The 22,751-nt window shown below is 42.1% G+C and overlaps 1 protein-coding gene across 1 annotated transcript in view; it reads right to left on the bottom strand.

The window, feature by feature from the left end:
* The window catches only part of ntn1b (netrin 1b), a 57,181-nt gene that overhangs the window by 4,686 nt on the left and 29,744 nt on the right, over positions 1-22,751 (bottom strand). Inside the window, exons 3-6 of the mRNA XM_063902905.1 lie at positions 22,337-22,525; positions 16,568-16,717; positions 14,743-14,796; positions 7,512-7,586 (exon numbers count right to left, since the gene is read on the bottom strand). Of these exons, the coding sequence (XP_063758975.1) occupies positions 7,512-7,586; positions 14,743-14,796; positions 16,568-16,717; positions 22,337-22,525 (468 nt within the window). The remainder of the gene's footprint in view (positions 1-7,511; positions 7,587-14,742; positions 14,797-16,567; positions 16,718-22,336; positions 22,526-22,751) is intronic.

Genomic DNA, 22,751 nt, shown 5'->3' with positions numbered 1-22,751 from the left:
GAGAACATCACAATAAAGAGGTTTAGGAACCACTGGCAACACATTTACAGGAGGTGGTATAAAAGGTCTAATAAAAGACAAATAGGACCCAGATATTCCCGGCTGCCTCCCCTCATCTCTAACCTATGACCCTTTGTTGTTGTCCTCCTGAACATGCTCCCTATTACAGCCACAGTTGCCATAGCACACAAAGGGAGAACATCTGACAGCATACTTTCAAGTCACAGTTTGAGGTGGATATTGGCTTCTTTGTTGGAAACATAAACGACCAAAGTATATTCTTTTATAGACGAACGGCACATCTGCTTACAATATACAACTTCTGAAGCTTTCCAATCGCTCTATAAGGTGATAAAGGGGACTCAGAACATTGACAACCTCAGGCTAAACCTGGTAACTATTGGACTGCACCACTTGTCCCAGATATTTCCATAGCAGGAAATGAGTAAAGCTCCCTTTTGCAGCAGCTCCCCACCCCCCGCAGACGAAGCAGCCATTACTTCATCGCTGTGATCGCAAACAGCTCAACGGAGATGGAGCTAATCTGCGCTTCAAGTGAAGTGCTAGGAATGTGCCATTAAGTGTGAACGAGGAGGGGGTTCACTTACGATTGTGAGAAATAATGGAATCTGGAGAAGATCGGATGAGCTTATAGGTCGGACTCAGTTGGCATGCAGTCTCTTTGATGTGTCTACGTTTATTTATGTAACTGTTTTAGTGGGTTTGTTTGTCCCTTTTCTCCCCCGTAGTTTTCCAGAAAAGCAACCGGATCGATGTTTAATGAAAGGCTGTGTAAGAGTGTAGCGTTGGCCAATGAAAAACAAGCGTAACATTGGATTGGAGCTCAATTACAGAAGAGGAGATAACTTTGCTTCACTTACAGAGGCCCTATTCTCAGGTGGCAGGTAATTGTGTTTTGTGCCTTTTGTGTACGTTTCACCCTCTGTCGGAAACCAGAGCCCAGTCTGCTCTGTGCGCTCAGCTCTGTTGTGATTGGTCGACCGCTTAGAGATGTCCCGCCCCTTTTGCCTACTAAGTACAATGTGTCGGAGCGCTAGCCAATAGGAGCGTGAGTGTTCCATAGTGATGTCATTGTGGTTAGTCCTGGTTTTAAACACAAAGAGGCTTTTTCTCTTTCTTTCTCTGATTTCCTCATGAGAAAATACTTCCTTTGTACATAAATCAAAACCTTTATTCACACACCAGTGCATTAACTACGGTTTCTAATCATTTGAAGCAATCCTTACTCCTTACTTGACCTTGCCTTTTTGCCTAATTTTATATCAAGATATTGCAAGGTGTCCGGTTAGTCATCTTTCCCTTCGTGTGGATGCAGTGAAATCTGCCCGTACCTCAGAGGTCTTACTTGTCAGGTTGTGTGCTAAGTAAGATATTTATCTCCTTACAGCAACACACATCTCAAATATGCACATTTTTAAGCAGTTCCTCTGGTTTTTGTCACAAACCATAACCCTCACCCAGTAAACCCAGTGACCCATAAGGTGTGGGGCCCGGTTGCGAGTTGTAAAACTATGCATTTCCTTCTTATTTTATTCATACATCTATAGTAAGCTATCCTCTCCTTTGCCTCTCTTGCTGAGCATGATCACTTTCAGTGTCCATCACGGCCCGCCAACACTGAAGAGACCCGGAGGGGTTTGTGTGTGGATGCACGGTGTGAGCAAATTGCACACAATTTCAGAAGAAAGAAGGTTTGTTGGTCTGAGTAGAGCGGGCTCTCACAGCCCTGCCATTCACTGCAGCCCTCTCCTTCATCCAGACACATAAAGGGTGTGTGAGGAGGGGGGGGGGAGGGGCCACTATTTGTCTTCCCAGCTACAGAAAAAGTTCCAGGAGAATCGGGATGTGTTTCCGACCTCATGAGCTATCCCGGGTTCTGCTCCCAGAGCCCCGTCCAACTCCGCAGCGTGAGAATCCGCCCGGAGATAGCGCTCCGGACTCGAGGAGCCTCGCTTACAGCGTCCAAACTCCCGTCTCTTTTTTTCTTTCTCAAGTATGTTCTCAGTCTGTGTATTTAAACACACACAGAGCCACACACCTTCTGCCTTTTGGTTTGAGCTAAACATGCAGCGGAGAGATCGCCGGGTCAAACGGCCTCTCTCTAAACAGTGTGTGGTGAGACAGTGAGGGAAGGGATGAAGGCACAGACACACTTGCAATTGCAGGAAAATATTTGCCTTAAAGTCTACCAAGGTCAAACTCCCTGAGACATGAAGATGCTAATGACCACTACGTTTGCAAAGAATGGAAGTGAATGGGAGGCAAATGCTTTTTTTTTCGTGCACTTGAACCTTTCCTCCGTTACAGGACATTTCTTTTGAGTGAATATGCCGGTTTGCTCTCTTATCTTTTTGAGATAGATGTCAAATTTGATGCCACTCTCATCTATTTACGGTACAAGTGTAGCAGCCGTCAATTAGCTAAGCACAGAGATGGAAAACAGCGGGTTACAGACTCCACTTTTCATACAAACTGATCAAACAATACAAGTGTTTTGACTTGCTCTGATCCACCAGAACTCCCCTGTCCAAACTCGGTCTCTTATTCCTTCTTCCTGAAGTGTGTGTTGGTCTGCGCCGTGTATTTAAACACACACACCTTCTGAGCTAAATGGACAGCGGAGAGAGCGCCGGGTCAAACGATCTGTTACTAAACGCTGTGGGTGTTTGGTGAGACAGCGGGAGAGAGAGGAGATGATCCCTCGTCACACAATGGCTGCCAACCGAGTCTCTCCGCCAGCCAAACCTCCAGCTGGGCTCATCTCTTCTGGGGTTGTGTGCTGCAGCTTGACACCGCCTGCCACCAACAAGCGAGGCTAATGAAATTAGAGCTCGCTTAATTACCGCTGAGCCCCGTCCCCCCCGTCCCCGTCCCCTCTGGTTATCAGTGAGTGAATGATCAGGGACCTGTTACCCTTGGGTGAGCCTAAAGAAGTCTGGTAGTGGTGGTGGGGGGGGGGGGGACCCTGCCTTTGAGCGCTGTCCCGGAGCGTCTGTAAACACGAGGCGCTTTGATTCATTGTGCTCCCGGTGTGTGTGCGGAGGAGGGTGTCAGGCGAGGGTATAATCCCTTTGTGTCCTCCGTCTCCGTAGCTACGCTGGTGATGAAAAACAAAAATTGAATAAACAAAACATATTTCTCTCTCTCTCCTGGGGGGCAATCCGTCACCGTCTGCCTAACTCACCACCTGTTTGCACCCCGAGGAATGCACGGTGCCGGCAGTGTTTAAACAGAGGGCCTCTTCCCGTGACCCTGCAGCACTTCTCACACATGGGGCGGGGGGCGGGGGGGGGGTGGTGGTCCCCGGAGAACAGAGAAGAAAAAACCCCACAAAGGCGAAGGCGACAGGCCTGAGAAATGAATTAGGACGAGGCGGAGGAAACGCACGCAAAGCAATGATGTTTGTTTGTCTTTGAGCGGGTCTACAGAAACTCTGCTTGGTTTTAATGAAGAGAACGTCAACATATCGGAGCAGGAATATCTGTCCTAAACACTGAGGATCTGTACCAATACCCTTATAAAGGATGCATAGGGTTTATAATCTGCTTAATTATTAGGTTGTGAACACTTTATTAACCATTAAGACCCGTTTATAAACCAGTTCTAACATAGATTCCATCCATCAACACAGGCTCACTATTTGGCAAGATCACTAAGCCTTATATTGGCTACCTAGCTTACTCCCTCATCTTCATCAGCCAGCATCCTTGGTATCTGTTGTTCTCTGAGTTGATTCTCCCCCCCACGATGAAGAAGACGAAGTAAGCTAAGTAGCCGATATAAGGCTTAGCAGCACAGGTAAATGTGGGCTCACTATTTGGCAAGCAGCCGGTCACAGTGGCCCTGTTTATCTCTCGTCTTATAAAAGCTTATTAATGATTTATAAAGTGTTCACAACCTGATTAATAAATGAATTACAAACTAAACCCTTTATAAGGGCAGTCTGATTGTAGTGGTACCAGGACATCTGATATCCGAGGAGGTTTTGGGTTCAGTTATTTGGCAGTATTTTTGCCGGGGGGAAGAAAGAACCAATTCCATTTTTCTTTAATATGTTTAGCCGTGACCTAACCTCTGCGTTTTCATTTGGATATACAACTATACTTCATATTAACCTGCGCCAGGGAGGTTACGTCTTTTGTTCTTTTGTTGGGCAGGTTTACAACAAAAAGTGCTGGCTGCTTTTCTGAGGAAATGTGATGAAATATCGGGCGAATAAAGAACCCAGTCTGAATCACGGGGCAGAGAGACCACGGGACGAGGTCCTCGCTCTCAATTGGATTTGTTACAATATCTTGTAATTGTATATTTACCTCGGCCAAGGTGGATGAGTTTCAGTTTCCTGGTTCTGTTGCAGGCTCTATGTGGTACATCTCCCATTTATCTCTCATTGAATATCCCATTCATTGTACTCTTATGGATATAATACAACTTCAGTATTGTTTGCTTGTCAGACAGTCTATAGATTCTCTATCTTCATAGTGAACTGTATATATATTTTCTCTTGTTCCAGTTTGTTAATATTTCAGAATTGTTCATTTCTAATGACGTGCTATGCCTGGTTTGGTTTTATGCTGCAGCAACAACAGTTGTTCCCAGTGTGGGATTAATAAAGTCCTTCTTAGCTTATCTTGATGAAACGTAGAATGGGCCAGGAAAGAACCGACTCATTTTATCCAGGGTTGAGAGTGGACGATGGGAACCTGAACTCCCGTTCGTCCAGTGATCCCAACGCAGATGTTTACCATGAATTGCATTGCACTGCATCGCTGTTACGGCACATCCCATCCATGACGATGTTTAATTGAGCAGGAGTGTAGTGCGCATTACACAGACAGGAACCACTAGCCAAGTGTTGGCGGATTTCATGCCGATAATTCAGAAATGATGTCGTAGTAGATTATAAAACCGTCATGCATTTCTTTAGAAGCTTCTAACTTCTGTTCATGAGCTGGGCCGATTCTTTGTTATGTCTAAACTCGATGTAGATCATGCAGTTCCTGTCCACAGTCACACACAGGGGCACCTGCCATTCGTTGAACCAGAATGGGGTATTCATGGGAGGGTTGTGTCTCACAGCAAACATTTCTCCGTGGAGAATGCAGATGCTGAATCGGACACTCCGATTGGCTGTGAAGGCATCCAATCAGACAACAAAGATGTTGGATGAGAATATAGAGATACAGATAAGCAAGCGCCAGGAAAAAGGTGACACTATCCCCATCTTTTCAAATGTTATGCATCCGTTTTACTAATGCAAGTAAACGGCTCACAATGATAGCCTTGATATCGTAGTTTAGCTCTGTTTCTGTAGTTTAAGAGGAAAACACCGGCATGTCTCTAGCTCAAACTGCTGAGGGGTTATGACGCTCTGAAGACGATGTGATATTGGGAGTCAATCCCAAGAATTCAAGGTGCGTTTTTAGATATATTTTGTTTAATGGGCAAATATTCCCTATTATAGTGCCTAGAAGTCTTTGATGAGCTGACAGATAACATTACCTGAGGTTGTGCTGATTTTTGGGATGTGTAAAACTTGATCATACTGTAAAAAATAAGGCAAAAAACTAAAATATACAAAAACGGAAATGTCCTAATGTGGGTCTCAGAGGGTTAAGACAACACCTGATCGAATCCTAAGTGCAGTTTGGGGTTGTGGTCCTAAGGGAACAGAGGAGGGAGCCGAACAGAAAGGCGACAGGTCTGAGGAATGAATCGGACGGAGGCGGAGGCGGAGGGGAGCTTGCTAAGCGATGATGTCGGCCATACTGCCTCAGAAATCATCTGCTTCCAGGAACTTCAGAGGAGAAAGCAGCATGAACCGCCCGAATCAGCCCGACTGATTTATGGACGATGATTAAGATTTAAATCGTAGAAATATGAAAAATGGCGGGCGTTTGGCTTCCCGGCAAAATGCAACAAATGGCCTGAATTATTGTCTACTCAACTCCTATTCAAGAGGGAATGAAACACACTTGGCTGAGGTTCAGCTGGATGCTGTTTAAAGTCTAATGAGGATTTTGAACGAGAGACAAGTTGGTCTCCACATCAGGGAAGCTGGGAGTGTTCGAGCAGAACTCTTGTTTGTAATGGTTTACTACAGGAGATTATATCCTGTTGAACTTGGGATCTGCTTCAAAGGTTCCTCTGTGTCTCTGTGGATCCCCCAGCTGCAGATAAAGCATTATATAGAGACGATTAATGGTGCGTAAAATCCAAAGAGCGCGGTGGATCGTTTGTCATGTGGGTGAAAGTGGAGCTACACAGTGGGATATTGAATAAAAAAAGTACTCCTGTGTTTGAATCACAGGTTTGATACTCTTCTTCGCTTTTGTTGTTTTTTGTACGAGCTTGAGTTTCATAAATCATTAAACCCTATTTTTGTTCTAAGCTGATTTGTGGCACACAGCTGTTTTGGCTCTATTCTTTTTAATACATCATTTCTGACCCAGCGATATGATGTTTGTTTACCTGGCACTGCTTTGTTAGATGTATTTCAGCTCTGACTCGTTGACAACGTCATGTGATTGCTGTGTGTTTTGGCTTCTTGAATCAGCTTGGGATTCGCTGTAAAAAGCCAAATGCCTCTGGCTGAGGAGAACCCAGCGTATCCAGTTTACTCTGTTCCTCTTCTGCAGGGTCTATAAAAGGGCTGACTCTTTTATGACTGACCATAGAAGAAGAGGGGCAGGGCGCGGAGGAGTAGGAGCACAAGCTGTTTGTCCAAAATATGTAATTGGGTACAGTGGATGGAAAGTTAGTTTGTGGTTTTCATGAGCTTTCCCACATACATCTGACCCAGAAAGCTATCAGTGTGCCTTCAACTACCTGAGCTGTGTCTCCATTTGGATGCTTCTCAAGGTTCACTCCCGTATTGTGAAACTCGACGGTGTTGAGTTGTCTCAAGTCGTACACGGCTGCTCTGACCTCACGGGAAGGAACGATACCGGCTGTTCTGTCATTTGTGGTAGCAAACCATTACAGACTGCTTAATTATCCCAATAAAAACACAATGTATAGGGGTACAATACATCCTTTTTGGGGAGAATAGACACGTGCAATGGTTAGAAGTATAGAAGATAAACACATGCAAAATAAAGATTTGCTTTGCCCCTCGGTTTTATGGATAGAAGTGAATACAAAAGGAGTTGTGACTATGCCGTAATCTTCCACTCTGTGCTCAGTTAAAGGAATATTTTTAGGAGGAAATCTGCATGTCTGCTCTCTTTCCAAGGGTTTCAAATGAAGGTTGATGTCACTGTCATCTAAAGATAGACCCTCAATTAAAAAGCTCAGCTCATGTGCAGATAAATTCTCAGCTTTCAGCGATGGGATTTGTCTGCTTTGTGTGTTTGGTAGCCCATAAGTTATGTCCTCAGACCTTAGAGCACATACGGCTGTGTAAGTGAGCCATCAGGGAGGGGATTGGCCTGTAACTCGGACGGGGATTAATTGAGACATCTGACCTCTCTGACGTCTGACTCACTCACCGTAGTCTTTTTTACAGTACTTCTTCATGGTGATCTTCATCTTCCCCTTGGACGCTTTACAGTGGGAGTCACAATCTGGAGAGAAGAGGAGAGAGGAGAGGAAGTTAGATAGCACCTCAAATCATTCATTACTTGTTCTGCCTCAGATTTCAGAGGATATTAAGCTCATCTTGTGTTTGGTTTTAGTTCTTAATCTTAGTTCATCAAGTCTCCAACTTGACCAACAACTCATCCGGTACCTGTTTCAGAAAGATTTCACCTTCTGTAATTTGATCTATTTTACAGTTCCCACCTTCTGCATGTTTTACTTCCTGGGGTTTTCCCAAAATTGAAGGCGTTTTGATCATCAGTAAGTGTTAATGGATTCTCGTTTTCTGACCAATTTTCCAGTCGTGTTTCCGTCAGAGTTTGATTCCTGATCAAATGGTTTTGAATACATTATTTTAAATGTGTGTTTTCCTTTCAACTCTGTCCCCTCACTCGGATTGACGATAGACATTTCTTGGTATAATCACGGTCCCTGGATCATAAAACATTCCCAAAAAGAGGAAAAAGTGTCAGCATCCTCCCAGCCCCCAGCTGGATGACCGTTGCGTCACACTATGTAACCCCTCAGGGTCTCCGAGTTGCCACTGTGTGTGACGGGGGATAGCTTACACAGATCCTCCTGTGTCTGTGAACACACTCTTACGACTATACCCTCCTTCCATCCTTTCCCCTCTCGTCAGGGTCCCGGCACGCAGTGTGTGACCTACAGAGGTCAGACGGCACAAAGGGAGGTCGCGGGGGGGGAAATTAGCAAGGACCTTTTTAGACGCGTCTGACCCTCAAAAGGGCGGGAGAGTGAATCCTGGAATGCGGGCCGAGGCTAAATATCCTGTCTTCCCCCAGAGGAGAAGCTCACAGATGTTGTTGTTGTTATTATTATTATTATTATTATTATTATTATTATTATTATTATTATTATTATTATTATTATTATTATTATTATTTATTATTTATAATTTTTATTATTATTTATTATTTGTATTATTATTTATTTATGATTGTTATTATTATTTATTATTATTACTATATTAATAATAATTATTATTATTATTTATTATAATTATTATTTATTATTTGTTATTATTATTTATTTGTATTATTGTTGTTTTTATTGTTATTATTTATTATTTATTTATTATTGTTATTATTATTATTTATTATTATTGTTGTTTTTATTGTTATTATTTATTGTAATTATGATTTATTTGTATTATTATTTATTTATTATTGTTATTATTATTATTTATTATTATTGTTGTTTTTATTGTTATTATTTATTGTAATTATGATTTATTTGTATTATTATTTATTTATTATTGTTATTATTATTTATTTTTATTATTAGGGAGTTAAATTAGTTTCATGTTGGGGCAACTGGTGTAATGGTATATATTGGGGACAGTGGTGGGAGTAGAACATAAGGAAAGGCTAAAGGAAACGAATCAAGAGCAAACTGTTAATTGTATTTTGGATCATGGAAATAAATGGACTCAGCGATGTTTTTACTTTAAGCTAACTATCTGTTTATTCTTATATGATTTTGGCGTCTTTTTCACCGTTGAAGGCTGAAAACAGCGGGGGTTCAAATATTGTTTTATATATATATGAAGGATCACAGTTATGCTTAATTATGTAAAAGTTCATTGATCGTTTAACATTAATTTAAGAAAAGTAGACTAACAGAATAAATCTATATTTGTACCCAAGCAACGTCTTAATATCTGCACAGCTTTTCATAACAATGCTGCACATATTCAGTCATACTGTACGGAGTTGTTTTTCACATCTATATGTCATGTAATTAATCTCCTTTGTTTTAATGTTATACTCTGTTTTTATTTAATACAATGCTTTGGTGGTTTTTCTCTTCTGATCTTTAACTGTTTGTGTGTGCACCTTATACACAGAGAGAGATTCCTCATCAGTGTGAACCTACTCGGCAATGAACCTGTTTCTGATGCTGAAAGGGTGAAAGAGCTACGTTGACGTGGAAGCTGTCGTGGTTTAATTAGATTAGAATCTCACATTTCAACCCATCCTCATACTGGGAGCAGTGGACCCCACGTCCCAGTCCCTACTGACTGAGCCACTGCCGGACAAATCTCAACTGGGTTGTAAAAACGATAAGGCTGTCAAAGGTCTTTATCAATGCCTGTCAATTAATCAATTAATCAGTCAACGTTTAATTATGTAGCCCAATATCACACATGTCACGTTTGAATCGGAGGGGGCGGGGCTTACAGGTAATCCAGAATATGAACACGTACGATGTCACAGACCATCAGAGGTGGTGGGACCAGAGGCCAAACTGAAATTGTTCCCTCCACTTTCCACTGACTGACACAAATTGGAACCAGATCATCTCTGAGTGTCGCCCCCCCCCCCCCCCCCCTCCCTACCCCTCACACTCCCAAAGCAATAAGCCTTTTCTGGGTAAGGGGGTGGGAAAGCTGGGCTGTGTGGAGAGAGAGAGGGGACCTTTCAGTCCGCCTGAATATGGACAAACTTCATTATTTCTTCCAGCCCTCTGTCCAGTCTCCCCCTTTCTTCCCCATTATGCTCCGTGTGAATGAGGTTGCCCGGGTAATGATTGAGGAAGAAAAAAACGCCCCTCTCCTCCTCCTCTCCAAAAAAAAAAGGAAAAAGGAGCAGGACGTGGGACGAGGATCGGACTCATGTATGTGTTCGGAGGGAAGCATTTCTGCAGGAATGCCGGGCTGAAGTGAGAAGAGAGGAAATCCCAAAGTAAATGAATCTGACGAGTCCATATCGAGCGCGCCTGATTTCCATGTAAATGAAGTGCAGGGTGGGGGGGGAGTCTTTATCTCCCGCCAGCCCCCGGGGGACTTTATCACACCTCCCTTTGATAGCTGCTCAATTTCTGTAAACATTAACAGCTACTTCAGTATTTTAAGGTAAATGGTGTACTTCTACTCCACTACATGTATTTAATCCCTTTAGTTGCTAGGCAGATTAGGATCAATGATGGTAAATATAATCAGCCCTTAAATCAGACTGTAGTTCACCTGCAGTAAATCCAGCAGCTACCCTGCAGTATACAAAGCCATTCAAACTAGCTGCACCTTTACCAGCTCTGAGAACACTTTAATGATCAATCATTATAAAACATATCAGAGATATTATTCTGAAATGGACCAATCAGACAATGACTACTTTTACTGTCGCTACTTTAAGTACATTTAGAGGAGAGTACTTTCTACTTTCACTGGAGGAACATTTAGAATACTTTCACTGTGACAGAGTACTCCTACACTCTGGTACTTCTACTTTACTCAAGAACAAGATCTGAGTACTTCTGCTTTACTCAAGTACAAGACCTGAGTACTTCTACTTTTACTCAAGTACAAGATCTGAGTACTTCTATTTTACTCAAGTACAAGACCTGAGTACTTCTACTTTACTCAAGTACAATATCTGAGTACTTCTACTTTTACTCAAGAACAAGATCTGAGTACTTCTACTTTACTCAAGTACAAGATCTGAGTACTTCTACTTTACTCAAGTACAAGATCGGAGTACTTCTACTTTACTCAAGTACAAGATCTGAGTACTTCTACTTTACTCAAGTACAAGATCTGAGTACTTCTACTTTACTCAAGTACAAGATCTGAGTACTTCTACTTTACTCAAGAACAAGATCTGAGTACTTCTACTTTACTCAAGTACAAGATCTGAGTACTTTCTACTTTCACTGGAGGAACATTTAGAATACTTTTACTGTGACAGAGTATTCCTACACTCTGGTACTTCTACTTTACTCAAGAACAAGACCTGAGTACTTCTACTTTACTCAAGTACAAGACCTGAGTACTTCTACTTTACTCAAGTACAAGATCTGAGTACTTCTACTTTACTCAAGTACAAGATCTGAGTACTTCTACTTTACTCAAGTACAAGATCGGAGTACTTCTACTTTACTCAAGTACAAGATCTGAGTACTTCTACTTTACTCAAGTACAAGATCTGAGTATTTCTACTTTACTCAAGTACAAGATCTGAGTACTTCTACTTTTACTCAAGTACAAGATCTGAGTACTTCTACTTTTACTCAAGTACAAGATCTGAGTACTTCTACTTTTACTCAAGTACAAGATCTGAGTACTTCTACTTTTACTCAAGAACAAGATCTGAGTACTTCTACTTTACTCAAGTACAAGACCTGAGTACTTCTACTTTTACTGAGTACTTCTACTTTTACTCAACTACAAGATCTGAGTACTTCTACTTTTACTCAACTACAAGATCTGAGTACTTCTACTTTTACTGAGTACTTCTACTTTTACTCAACTACAAGATCTGAGTACTTCTACTTTTACTCAACTACAAGATCTGAGTACTTCTACTTTTATTTAAGTACAAGATCTGAGTACTTCTACTTTTATTTAAGTACAAGATCTGAGTACTTCTACTTTTATTTAAGTACAAGATCTGAGTACTTCTACTTTTACTGAGTACTTCTACTTTTACTCAAGTACAAGATCTGAGTACTTCTACTTTTACTCAAGTACAAGATCTGAGTACTTCTACTTTTATTTAAGTACAAGATCTGAGTACTTCTACTTAACTCAAGTACAAGACCTGAGTACTTCTACTTTACTCAACTACAAGATCTGAGTACTTCTACTTTACTCAAGAACAAGACCTGAGTACTTCTACTTTTACTCAAGTACAAGATCTGAGTACTTCTACTTTACTCAAGTACAAGACCTGAGTACTTCTACTTTACTTAAGTACAAGACCTGAGTACTTCTACTTTACTCAAGTACAAGACCTGAGTACTTCTCCCACCTCTGCAGAATATATTCGTTGTGTTAACTCTTATTTAGATTATTTTGTATATTTATATTTGTTCTAAATACTTTTCTTTATTATGTCTTATGTTGTTTATGTTCTGCACCATCATACACCAAAGTAAATTGCGGGACAGATAATGGGATCCTGATTCCGACGTTACCCATTAGCCCCTCAGCGCGATCGCTGCGGTGGGCCATTAAACCCACAGCTCTCATTAAGGGCCAATCTCCCGCGGCGAGGACAAACACCCCCTTTGTTTGTCTCCTCGGGGTCCCTGGGGGCCACACTGCTGCTAATTTGGAGGGTGTGGAGTTTCTGACAGGAATCCAAACTCACACAGCCTCGCCAGGCACTATAGTAGGAAGTGGAACCCAGAAGAAAGCTGAATGAAGTCAGTGGCGCCGCTCGCATCGGGCGCTGATTGATGATCGGAAGTGACTCAACCAAACCTGAATCACAGTTTAAACTAATCCAATTACTGTAGTTTAATACATGCTTAACATCTAAAGCAACAGGTTTACCCACTGTACGTTTTATTTAAAGCCAACCTTAATAAAGTGGTTTAGTAATGATGTATTTCTTTGGTCTGGCCCAGAAGTCCCTCAACAAAAAGCCAGTGGGATTTAACCATGTGCTTTTGGATTATTGCAGGAAATAAGATCTCACACCGCTAAGCTAAAGGCGGCTAATGTTGGGCTATAAAGGAACTACAGCACGGTCACATGACTTCACGTCACCACCGCTAAGCTAAAGGCGGCTAATGTTGGGCTATAAAGGAACTACAGCACGGTCACATGACTTCACGTCACCACCGCTAAGCTAAAGGCGGCTAATGTTGGGCTATAAAGGAACTACAGCACGGTCACATGACTTCACATCACCACCGCTAAGCTAAAGGCGGCTAATGTTGGGCTATAAAGGAACTACAGCACGGTCACATGACTTCACGTCTCCACCGCTAAGCTAAAGGCGGCTAATGTTGGGCTATAAAGGAACTACAGCACGGTCACATGACTTCACATCACCACCGCTAAGCTAAAGGAGGCTAATGTTGGGCTATAAAGGAACTACAGCACGGTCACATGACTTCACATCACCACCGCTAAGCTAAAGGAGGCTAATGTTGGGCTTTAAAGGAACTACAGCACGGTCACATGACTTCACCTCACCACCGCTAAGCTAAAGGCGGCTAACGTTGGGCGTGATGATGTTTAGTCGTCTCATTTAGACTCTTGTTAGCAACCACTGTTTCTAAATTCAGCAGTGGGGTATTTACTGAAGTATTTTACGTGGTAGAACAAAAATCCCTTCAGCTTTTGTTAATCACAGACCTTATTTCAGGCCAGCAATCAAAAACAAAATCAAAAAACTAACTTCCAGATGAGCATACCAGAAGAATATTGCCTCATTTCCCAGTTTTAGGACTCATTCCTGGACAACTTAGTTAGCCATTACTGAACGGACCCAAAAATGACCCTGAAGCTGCAGGTCTATATTTCTGTAGCACATCCGTCTAATGTCAGCAGTCCAACACGGAGCCTCTTGTCAGAGCACGGGGACAAAAGGGTCGGGCCGGGCTTCACTGTCGGCACAGCCAGCCATGATTGAAATACAAACTGGTGCAAATGAAGCATGTAATCAGATTAGAGTGTGAGACCCTGGGGAGGCTGCCGAGCATGCTGGGAATACAGGCGGTAAAGGGAGAGCTGGCAAAATATCTGGAGTTCACATCAGTGGCTCTGAGGTGTGTTTGGTGCAGGAGTGAGACGATGGATGGTTGGAGAAACATGCAGCAGAGGTTTTGAGTCGTTCCATTTAGTGCTACTTTTTGATTCTCCTTCTCCTCTACATTAAAAGAGAGAAGGTGTAATTTTACTCAAGTAAATGAATGAAACAGCTTTAGTTACTTTGAACTAAACGCATCTCTAAAAAGAATCAGAATTGTGTTTGTCTACAAGAGTAAAATCCAACTTCATGCAATATTGTCTATAAATGTCACAAAGATAAGTACAAACACACTAAAGTACAGTTTAGTGCAGAATGATTACTTTGCTTGTTTTATTTTGCTGATAATACTAAAGTAAGATTTTGAAATCAGGACTTTGACTTGTAATGAAGTATTTTGGCAATAATGTAATGGTACGAGTAAGTAACGCATCTGACTACCAGCTGTTTGTGCTAGAAATGCTTGCAAAGTTACATGTCTGACGAGGCAGTTACTCGTTGCACATGGATTATAAAACAGAATATCCCAAATAAAGTATACCTAAAAGAGCAATGTAGCTTAAATTGAGCAGGTGCTTTAAAAACATGGCTTTAATCCAGATTTTCTGTCTTTTATTGATGTGAAATGTGTTGTTTTGCTCACCTGACGGCTCCTCGTAGCTGGTGTAAGACGCTGTCGGGGATGCAACTGGGATTTCTGTGACAAATAGAGAAAGATATTTAATATATTGGAATTAAAACTGAATAAAACACAGGTGATGTGGAAATATACACAGCTCAATTTCCTGGTTATTCTCCCCAGAGCAGAGTTTTACCCCCATGTGAAAAACCCCAGAGAAATGATGATATGTTTAATGGGATGTCCGCTGATTTTGACCTGCAGGTTTGATGTAAAAAGACCATGAGATTTCCTTTTGTTCCCTTCTGATTGTAGTTGCAGAGAGCCAAAAGTCCACTGGTCTTATTAAAGTTGTAGCTGGCAGGGAGTTAGATGTCACAAAAGTTTAATATCATGCTATTAAAACCAAAAAATATACGAGAAATCAAATATATTCTTCAGAAAAAGCCATTTCCTCCAACTTTTACACCGCATTCGTAACAAAAGGAAAAACAAATCCTTCTCCAGGTTTAGTTATCGTTGTGGATTCAGGCCAAGCAGGTCCACAGAGACCGTGTCCAATTTCCAAACACACTGGACAATTTGTGTACATGTCCTCACCGTTATCTTATCTGTGCATTGCAGCTACCTGATGCTATCCTAGCTAAAGCCGCTACCGGGCGTTTATTACCCAGAGTCTGGAGTCTGCAGGCGGCAGATACAGCCAATAAACACATCAGCCGTCGTTCCCTCGGACTCGTTCTGGGGATTTATTGTGAGGCGATGTTGAAGGCACACAGGGCCATGTTAGGAGAGCACTAATGGTCTGTTTATCCTGTATATCTGTCCAAAATATCTTAGAAATCACACAGGAAGGGAGATGAATCCATGCGTAACAAGCATATCCTGCCCTTTTCTGGTCCTGTCCTGAGCTTTCCTGAGGATTTGATATCAATATTGCAGTTAAAGTATTAAAACTTGGACTAAAAATGTGCTTTGCTAAAGTTAGGATCAAACCAGCATCTTCAACTCTGACTGTAATGGATCCATTAGCTTCCTCCACCAATAGCTAACTATCTTGACACCGTTGACCTTTGAGGTACTTGCGAGCCACAGTCCAATTGAGTTAGCTAGTTTAGCATTTAGCGGCGCCTTTAACCTTTATTTAACTTCCACTAGCAGAGTATGAAGTGCTCATCAAAAACAGACACTTGTTTTTTAGTTAGCTTACAAACCAATCGTCCTGTTAGCGATCAAGCTAAACCAACAACTTTAACATCTGGCTGTTAGCAAGGTCTTTAGCTCATCATACTCTATAAGTGTTCGTTGAGCATAATGTCGATAAAAGTGTTTATCGCTGATGGGGTCAGAGATTTAAAGCTTGACAGTAGGATTTAGCCAAATTAGCTTAGAGACACACCACCCATTTATGTTTTTCTGCAATCAATCCCTGCTCATAGAGGTAGCTTATTAGCTGTGTCACCATCAACTTTTGTAAAACATACCCAGTGAGAGTATAAACTGCTAAACAAAAGGTAAACTGGTTGCAGGCTGGAGTCTAGAGGATCAAGCTAAACCAATTAGCTTACCAATTGTGTGTCTCAATTTACTGCGAACGTTTGTGTGTGAAATTTCACCGTGTTAGCTAGCTATCTAGACAGAACCATTAACCTTTGTGGTAGCCAATCATTACAGGCGAATCAATTAACCTCAGTTGACCCCTTGGTGAAGTGGTTTGTGTATTAAACTGTGGAAAATAAACAAATGTATAACTTTTATTTGTCTGGTTCTGTGCTGACGGAGCAATCAGGGCTGGTTGAGCTACTTCCGTTACGTAGCCAAGATCATTGAGTGTAAAGGTGGGCCTTACTGATGCAGGGGGCGATGGGGGAGCGGCTCTGCTGGTAGCCTTTAGCACAGCGGTTGCAGGTGATTCCCGTCACCCCGTCCTTGCAGGGACACTGTCCTGTCGTCTGGTTGCACGTCTTCCCTGCTGCTCCCACTGGATGGCAATCACATGCTGCAGAGGGAAACAACGGGGGGAAAAGATGCATAAAGAGAACTTGGAGCACAGTTCATTTCTATAAAAGTGGCTCCGTGTGCATGAAGCAAAAATCGGCTGAGTAAAGACTGATACTGTGCTCAGTGAGGGTGAAATACAACAATTAATCAACTCATTTACTCTGAGGCATGGCTCTAAAAGCACACCAAACGAAGGAGCTCGTCGTCATCATGGGTGGAGGCAGGCAGTGTAATTTGATTGAGGTTTCATGCTGGTGCGGGGCCCAGTTCCCCATCTGTGAGGGTCTGGAAGGGAATCAGAGGCCGCTCTAATGTGAATGATTTCTCACTTATGTAAGAAGGATTTTTTTATTGAATGCAATATGTAGAGTCAGCAGAGGGCAGGGCACAGAGAGGCTGGAGCCAAAGGAAAGCTGATATTAGTTAGTGAGGGTACTGGTTTCAAGGAGAGGACATTTCTGCTAAATGTCAGGTTCTTATAGTGTCTCTACTTTAAAGAGTCCTCTCCTGCTGATGTTCAGGTGTATATCAGTATGTAGAGTCTCTACTTTAAAGAGTCCTCTCCTGCTGATGTTCAGGTGTATATCAGTATGTAGAGTCTCTACTTTAAAGAGTCCTCTCCTGCTGATGTTCAGGTGTATATCAGTATGTAGCGTCTCTACTTTAAAGAGTCCTCTCCTGCTCCCCCAGTCTGCTCTGATTGGTTAGCTGGCCGGCACTTAGAGATGTCCCGCCCCCTTAGTCTATGACGTACAATGTGTCGGAGCATTAGCAAATACAAGCGCAAGCATGTTACGTAGTGATGTCAGGAAGTAAACAAAGGAGTCCAATGGAGGATTTTCAGGCAGGAGGGGGAGAGGAACACATGAGGACCATACACATGCACTAACATAACAAACTACAGGAAAAGGAAAACCAAATTAAAGTACTAGGGTTCTGTTAGACCTTAATATTCGTACAAGTAAAGGACCTTAAAACCTGTGTGTGTGTGTGTGTGTGTGTGTGTGTGTGTGTGTGTGTGTGTGTGTGTGTGTGTGTGTGAGAGAGAGAGAGAGCAGCCTCTCCGCTGTGATTCTTTGTGTGCTCTTCAGATTGAGTTTCCAATGTAAAGCTTTTTGGCAAAGAGTCGCTGCCTGAATAATGTTTCCCATTAACAGACGAGTGGAGCGCACTTCAAAGTCTGTTTGAGCTGTTAGTTGGGAGGATCGCACGTTTAAATGTGAGAAATTCATCGTGTGTGTGTGTGTGTGTGTGTGTGTGTGTGTGAAACGTTTACCATAAAGCCAGTGTGTTTGAAATGGAAGCCCAGCATGTGTTGTACGTACGGGCAGAGTCAGTCCTAATGCTTTTGAAGTGGTGCAGTCGAGGTTGGAGTTGGAATTTATGGAGCTTTAAGAACATAACGAGATGCGTATTAAACCTTTCTCTCTTTTGTTTTTCTTCTACTTGACTTGTAATATGAAAGCAAATCGAGCGAGTGTATTTATTGGAACAAAATGAAATGGTGGTTCTTAGAAACATCCTCTGGGAATTGAGGGGCTGTTTAATGAAATGCAATCAAATAATCGTTATATAAATAAATGGCGTAATAAAGAGGAGATTTCAATGTTTCTACCAGGAATCAATATAATAAAATCTGTTGGATCATGTTTATATAGCTATATAACTACTTCAGGTTGTGCCCCAAACAATGAAACGTAATCCTGAAATCCAACATCATTACGTCACAGTCTGAACCTTCTAATACAAGCATTTGAGAAGCAGTTTGACCAAAGACGTATAGTTTCTGTTCCCAAAATTGTACTTTACTTGAGTATTTCAATTTCATGCTACTGTGTACTTTTACTCCACTACAGTTCAGAGGTAAATGGTGTACTTTTACTCCTCTACATTATTTAATCCCTTTAGTTGCTAGGCAGATTAGGATTAATGATGGTAAATATAATCAGCCCTTAAATCAGACTGTAGTTCACCTGCAGTAAATCCAGCAGCTACCCTGCAGTATACAAAGCCATTCAAACTGGCTGCACCTTTACCAGCTCTGAGAACACTTTAATGATCAATCATTATAAAACGATGGACCAATCAGGATCTGTGGCAGTGATCCATCTCATCTCTCCGCCTGGTTAAAGGCTTAGACTGCCAAACGTATGAGGGGATGGGGAATAGGAAAATAAACCGTTAGGGGCATGTGGGGGTGGGGGGGGGGGTTGCTCAGAGTGCCGTGTTTACACTGCGCTTGATGAGGGGTGCAGTTGTTAATCTGGGAAATTAAACATGAGGCATTCCTCGCTGCCACTGGAGATGGAGACGCTCTGAACCTCCAACCGTTGAGGACATCTTTGAGGACATGCGGGGTTGGGAAGGTACAATTAAAATGTAATTTAAGTATTACAATTTAAATTGTATGTAACTTGATTACTGTTGGATTACTTCAATGTCAAACAGAATACAAATACCCTGTAAATGCTCCTTTAAATTAGATGGGGACTCCTCGGATAATGACTGTATTTTAGTGTGATTAAGTCTTTTCATATGCAACTGTAAATAAGTACAGTTATCATTTATTGCATCCTAATTACACAATCCTGTTAAATGTTATAAAGCTGTGTAAAACCAAATATTATAAATATAATAACTGAGTAAAAGTAAAAAGAAATTTGCAAAAAAAGTAAAATATTTGATGGTTTTAATTAGTTTTACAATTATTTCAAAAATAAAGATTGAATTAAATTAATATGTGTTATTATTTCTACTATTTTAGTAATTATCTTTTATTATTAAAATTATTATTATTATAGATTTCTTTAATACTTTTTTTTTCACTTCATTGTTTTGGGGTGGCACCTGGAGGATCGTTTGACATTTGGATTGCATATGTTGTAATCTGTGTACATTTTTTTGTCTGTATACACGTGACATCTACTACTATCCATTTTCCCCGTTAATTGTGGGGTCTCTTTGGGAGTTTTCCCGCGATGGTCTGTGGACAGTTAAATGACACCTCTGAGACAAATGGTTAATTTCTGATATCAGGCTTTATAAATAAAATGTGATTATCCTGATTACGTAATCCCTTCACATGTACTCCCCTTGAGATGTGGAGTGTTGGCGAGAGAGAAAGAGGGGAGGGGGTATTTTGAGGAATGAAAGCAGACTTCCTCCTGGCCGTGTTGGCTCGCCGCTGTATTTCCTGTCCAACAACAGCAGACTGCGATGGTTGGCTGATTCCAACAATAAATACAGAGGTTTTTAAACTGATGTCACCTCGCCCTGCTTGTGTCACCTGAGCAAGAACGCAGCAATCAGGCTGTTTAGGTTTGATCCCACGGCACCGAGCCGGGCGTACAGTACGAGGTGACGGAGAGAAAGGCTTTGAGTGTTCGTGTTACCGATCCAGCTGTTTGGAAAAGACCCTGCAGAGATCTATGGGTGTTGCTACATCATTAGGGCACAGTGAGAAGCTCTGTTACATTAACCTGCTCCCCCAAATATAGCTTGTGAAAATGTTTAGCCTGGCTGAGTGAAACAATGCTGTAAAAAGTGTTTTATTGGAGCTCAGGAGAGACGATCTATCAGGCTTGTGTTCTGCTAACACATGCAGGACATCGATCCTAGGGCTGATAAATATAAACTCTGAGGTGGTTTTGTAGACTCGTGCCGTTTCTTCTATTTCATGCAAGCTGAATAAATTAATTAAAACGTTGTTGGAGTTATAAAGTTGTGCTGGGTGATGTCATTCTGTAGGCCGACCCTAAAGTTAGCATCTGTCTGGTTCCCTCCACAAAAAGCCAATGGGATTTCTCCAGGTGATTTTGGATTGTTACAGAAAATAATCTCAACGTTTATGATACTTACACGTTTTGTTCAGCAGCATATTATATGAACACCACTTAATGACTCCTGAAGTAAAAAGCTAATGTTGGGCTATAAAGGAACTACAGCACGGTCACATGACTTCACGTCACCACCGCTAAGCTAAAGGAGGCTAATGTTGGGCTATAAAGGAACTACAGCACGGTCACATGACTTCACGTCTCCACCGCTAAGCTAAAGGAGGCTAATGTTGGGCTATAAAGGAACTACAGCATGGTCACATGACTTCACGTCACCACCGCTAAGCTAAAGGAGGCTAATGTTGGGCTATAAAGGAACTACAGCACGGTCACATGACTTCACGTCTCCACCGCTAAGCTAAAGGAGGCTAATGTTGGGCTATAAAGGAACTACAGCACGGTCACATGACTTCACATCACCAACGCTAAGCTAAAGGCGGCTAATGTTGGGCTATAAAGGAACTACAGCACGGTCACATGACTTCACATCACCAACGCTAAGCTAAAGGCGGCTAATGTTGGGCAGTTTTTAAATCCACCAGTGGGATATTTGCTGACAGATCGTATTTCAGGCTGACAACCAAAAACACATTCAGAAAACCATTGACCTCCAGACCAGGTAACCTTAACGTCTAAATTGCCATCTTAGTTTAGTGTTTATGACTCATTCATGCACCACTCTTTACCAGGGATCAGGGAAACAGCCAATCACAGCTGAGAAGGAATGGATAATCACAATGTTTTGAACGTCCATGGGATGTTTTGCCGATGAGTGACGGCAGTGTGTTTGCTCAGTGCCTCGTCTTTACCACCTGAGGTGCTGTGAGACAGAAGGAGCCCCTCTTTTGTTTCTACACACACACATTAATCCTCCGCCGCTCGGTCTCAAACCTGACGTATGTGCTCACACCTGTGTGTTGTTTCTGTGGTGCAGTGTGTTGCAGGTATGAATGGAGGGCGATTAGCGAGTTGTTTCCACCGCACTGTTCAGCGGATCAGCTCACACCTCCGCTCTGTTTGTTGTGTTTGTCTTGTCAGGGATCCACGGAGGAACCCAAATAGCTCAGGAGCTGCACGGGTCACTTCACTGACACTGAAACACTGACGCTTCTTAAAGAATTCCTTTAAAGTGTGTGTGGGGGGGGGGGGTGGAGGAAGAACACATATCCATACGCAACTCTAGTAAAAGTAGCTAGTACACAAGTATTATCAGCCACACTCACCCCTCCAAGGGTCACAAAAGAGTGGTGTAGCATTTCTGTACGACGTTAGCATCGCAAAGTCTCCAAATTCCAATGAGATTTCTCCATTGCATTTTGGATTATTGCAGAAGACAATCCCACAAAATGTTTTTCAATACACTTATCTTTAACGTAGGAGCCACAAGTAAAGTCTCTTTGTTATCTGTGTTTACTATGCCCTAATAGTCACTCATTATAGTGGTTCAGGTAACTGGTGTCGATGGTATTTTCCTGTTTCGTGGAGAATTAATCGAGTAAAACAGATCTATCCCTCACTGTGTTGTTCTTGTGTTTAGCCTCTCAGTACTGTAGCCTACAGCTAATATATTCAACATTATATCTTTGATAAATAAAGTGGGTTAGACGTCTTAAGTATGGTACTTTGAGAATAATTACAAAACATTTGTAAAGCATGATTCTAAAACATAACCTCAACCCTAACTTTAGAGGAAACACCTTAACAAAAACTAATCGTGAGAATACCGGTGACTGTGCATGATTGTAGCCCTCCAACCTTGGGCACTTCCTGTTTCCTGTTACCTTTGCACGCCCTGCGGTGAGAGATGGACTTGGTCATGTCCCTGTAGTAACCCTCCTTGCAGTAATGGCAGTGGCGTCCGGCCGTGTTGTGGCGACAGTTGAGGCAGACGCCGCCGCTCCTCCGGCCCGACAGCTTGTACAGCTCCATGTTGAAGCGGCAGCGGCGGGCGTGCAGGTTACAGTGGCATGCTGGGTAAAAAAAAAAGAGACAGAAAGAAAAGCAGACACTGAAAAAACTCTGCCATGACATTTTGCAGATCAGCCAGTCGTCAGTGAAACAATGTGTTCCCTTTTAAATGATCCCATGTGGCTTCATGTGAAAACAGTGTTACTCAAGTTTAGTTGATTCAGGACAGAGACGAACTCCAAACTCTCCAAGTCATGAAACCGAATGCAAAACCAAACTTAAAGAGTC

This window comes from Eleginops maclovinus, chromosome 16 (assembly GCF_036324505.1).
Source record: "Eleginops maclovinus isolate JMC-PN-2008 ecotype Puerto Natales chromosome 16, JC_Emac_rtc_rv5, whole genome shotgun sequence".
NCBI classification, from domain to species: Eukaryota; Metazoa; Chordata; class Actinopteri; order Perciformes; family Eleginopidae; genus Eleginops; species Eleginops maclovinus.
This window is presented reverse-complemented; position numbering and strand designations above follow the sequence as displayed.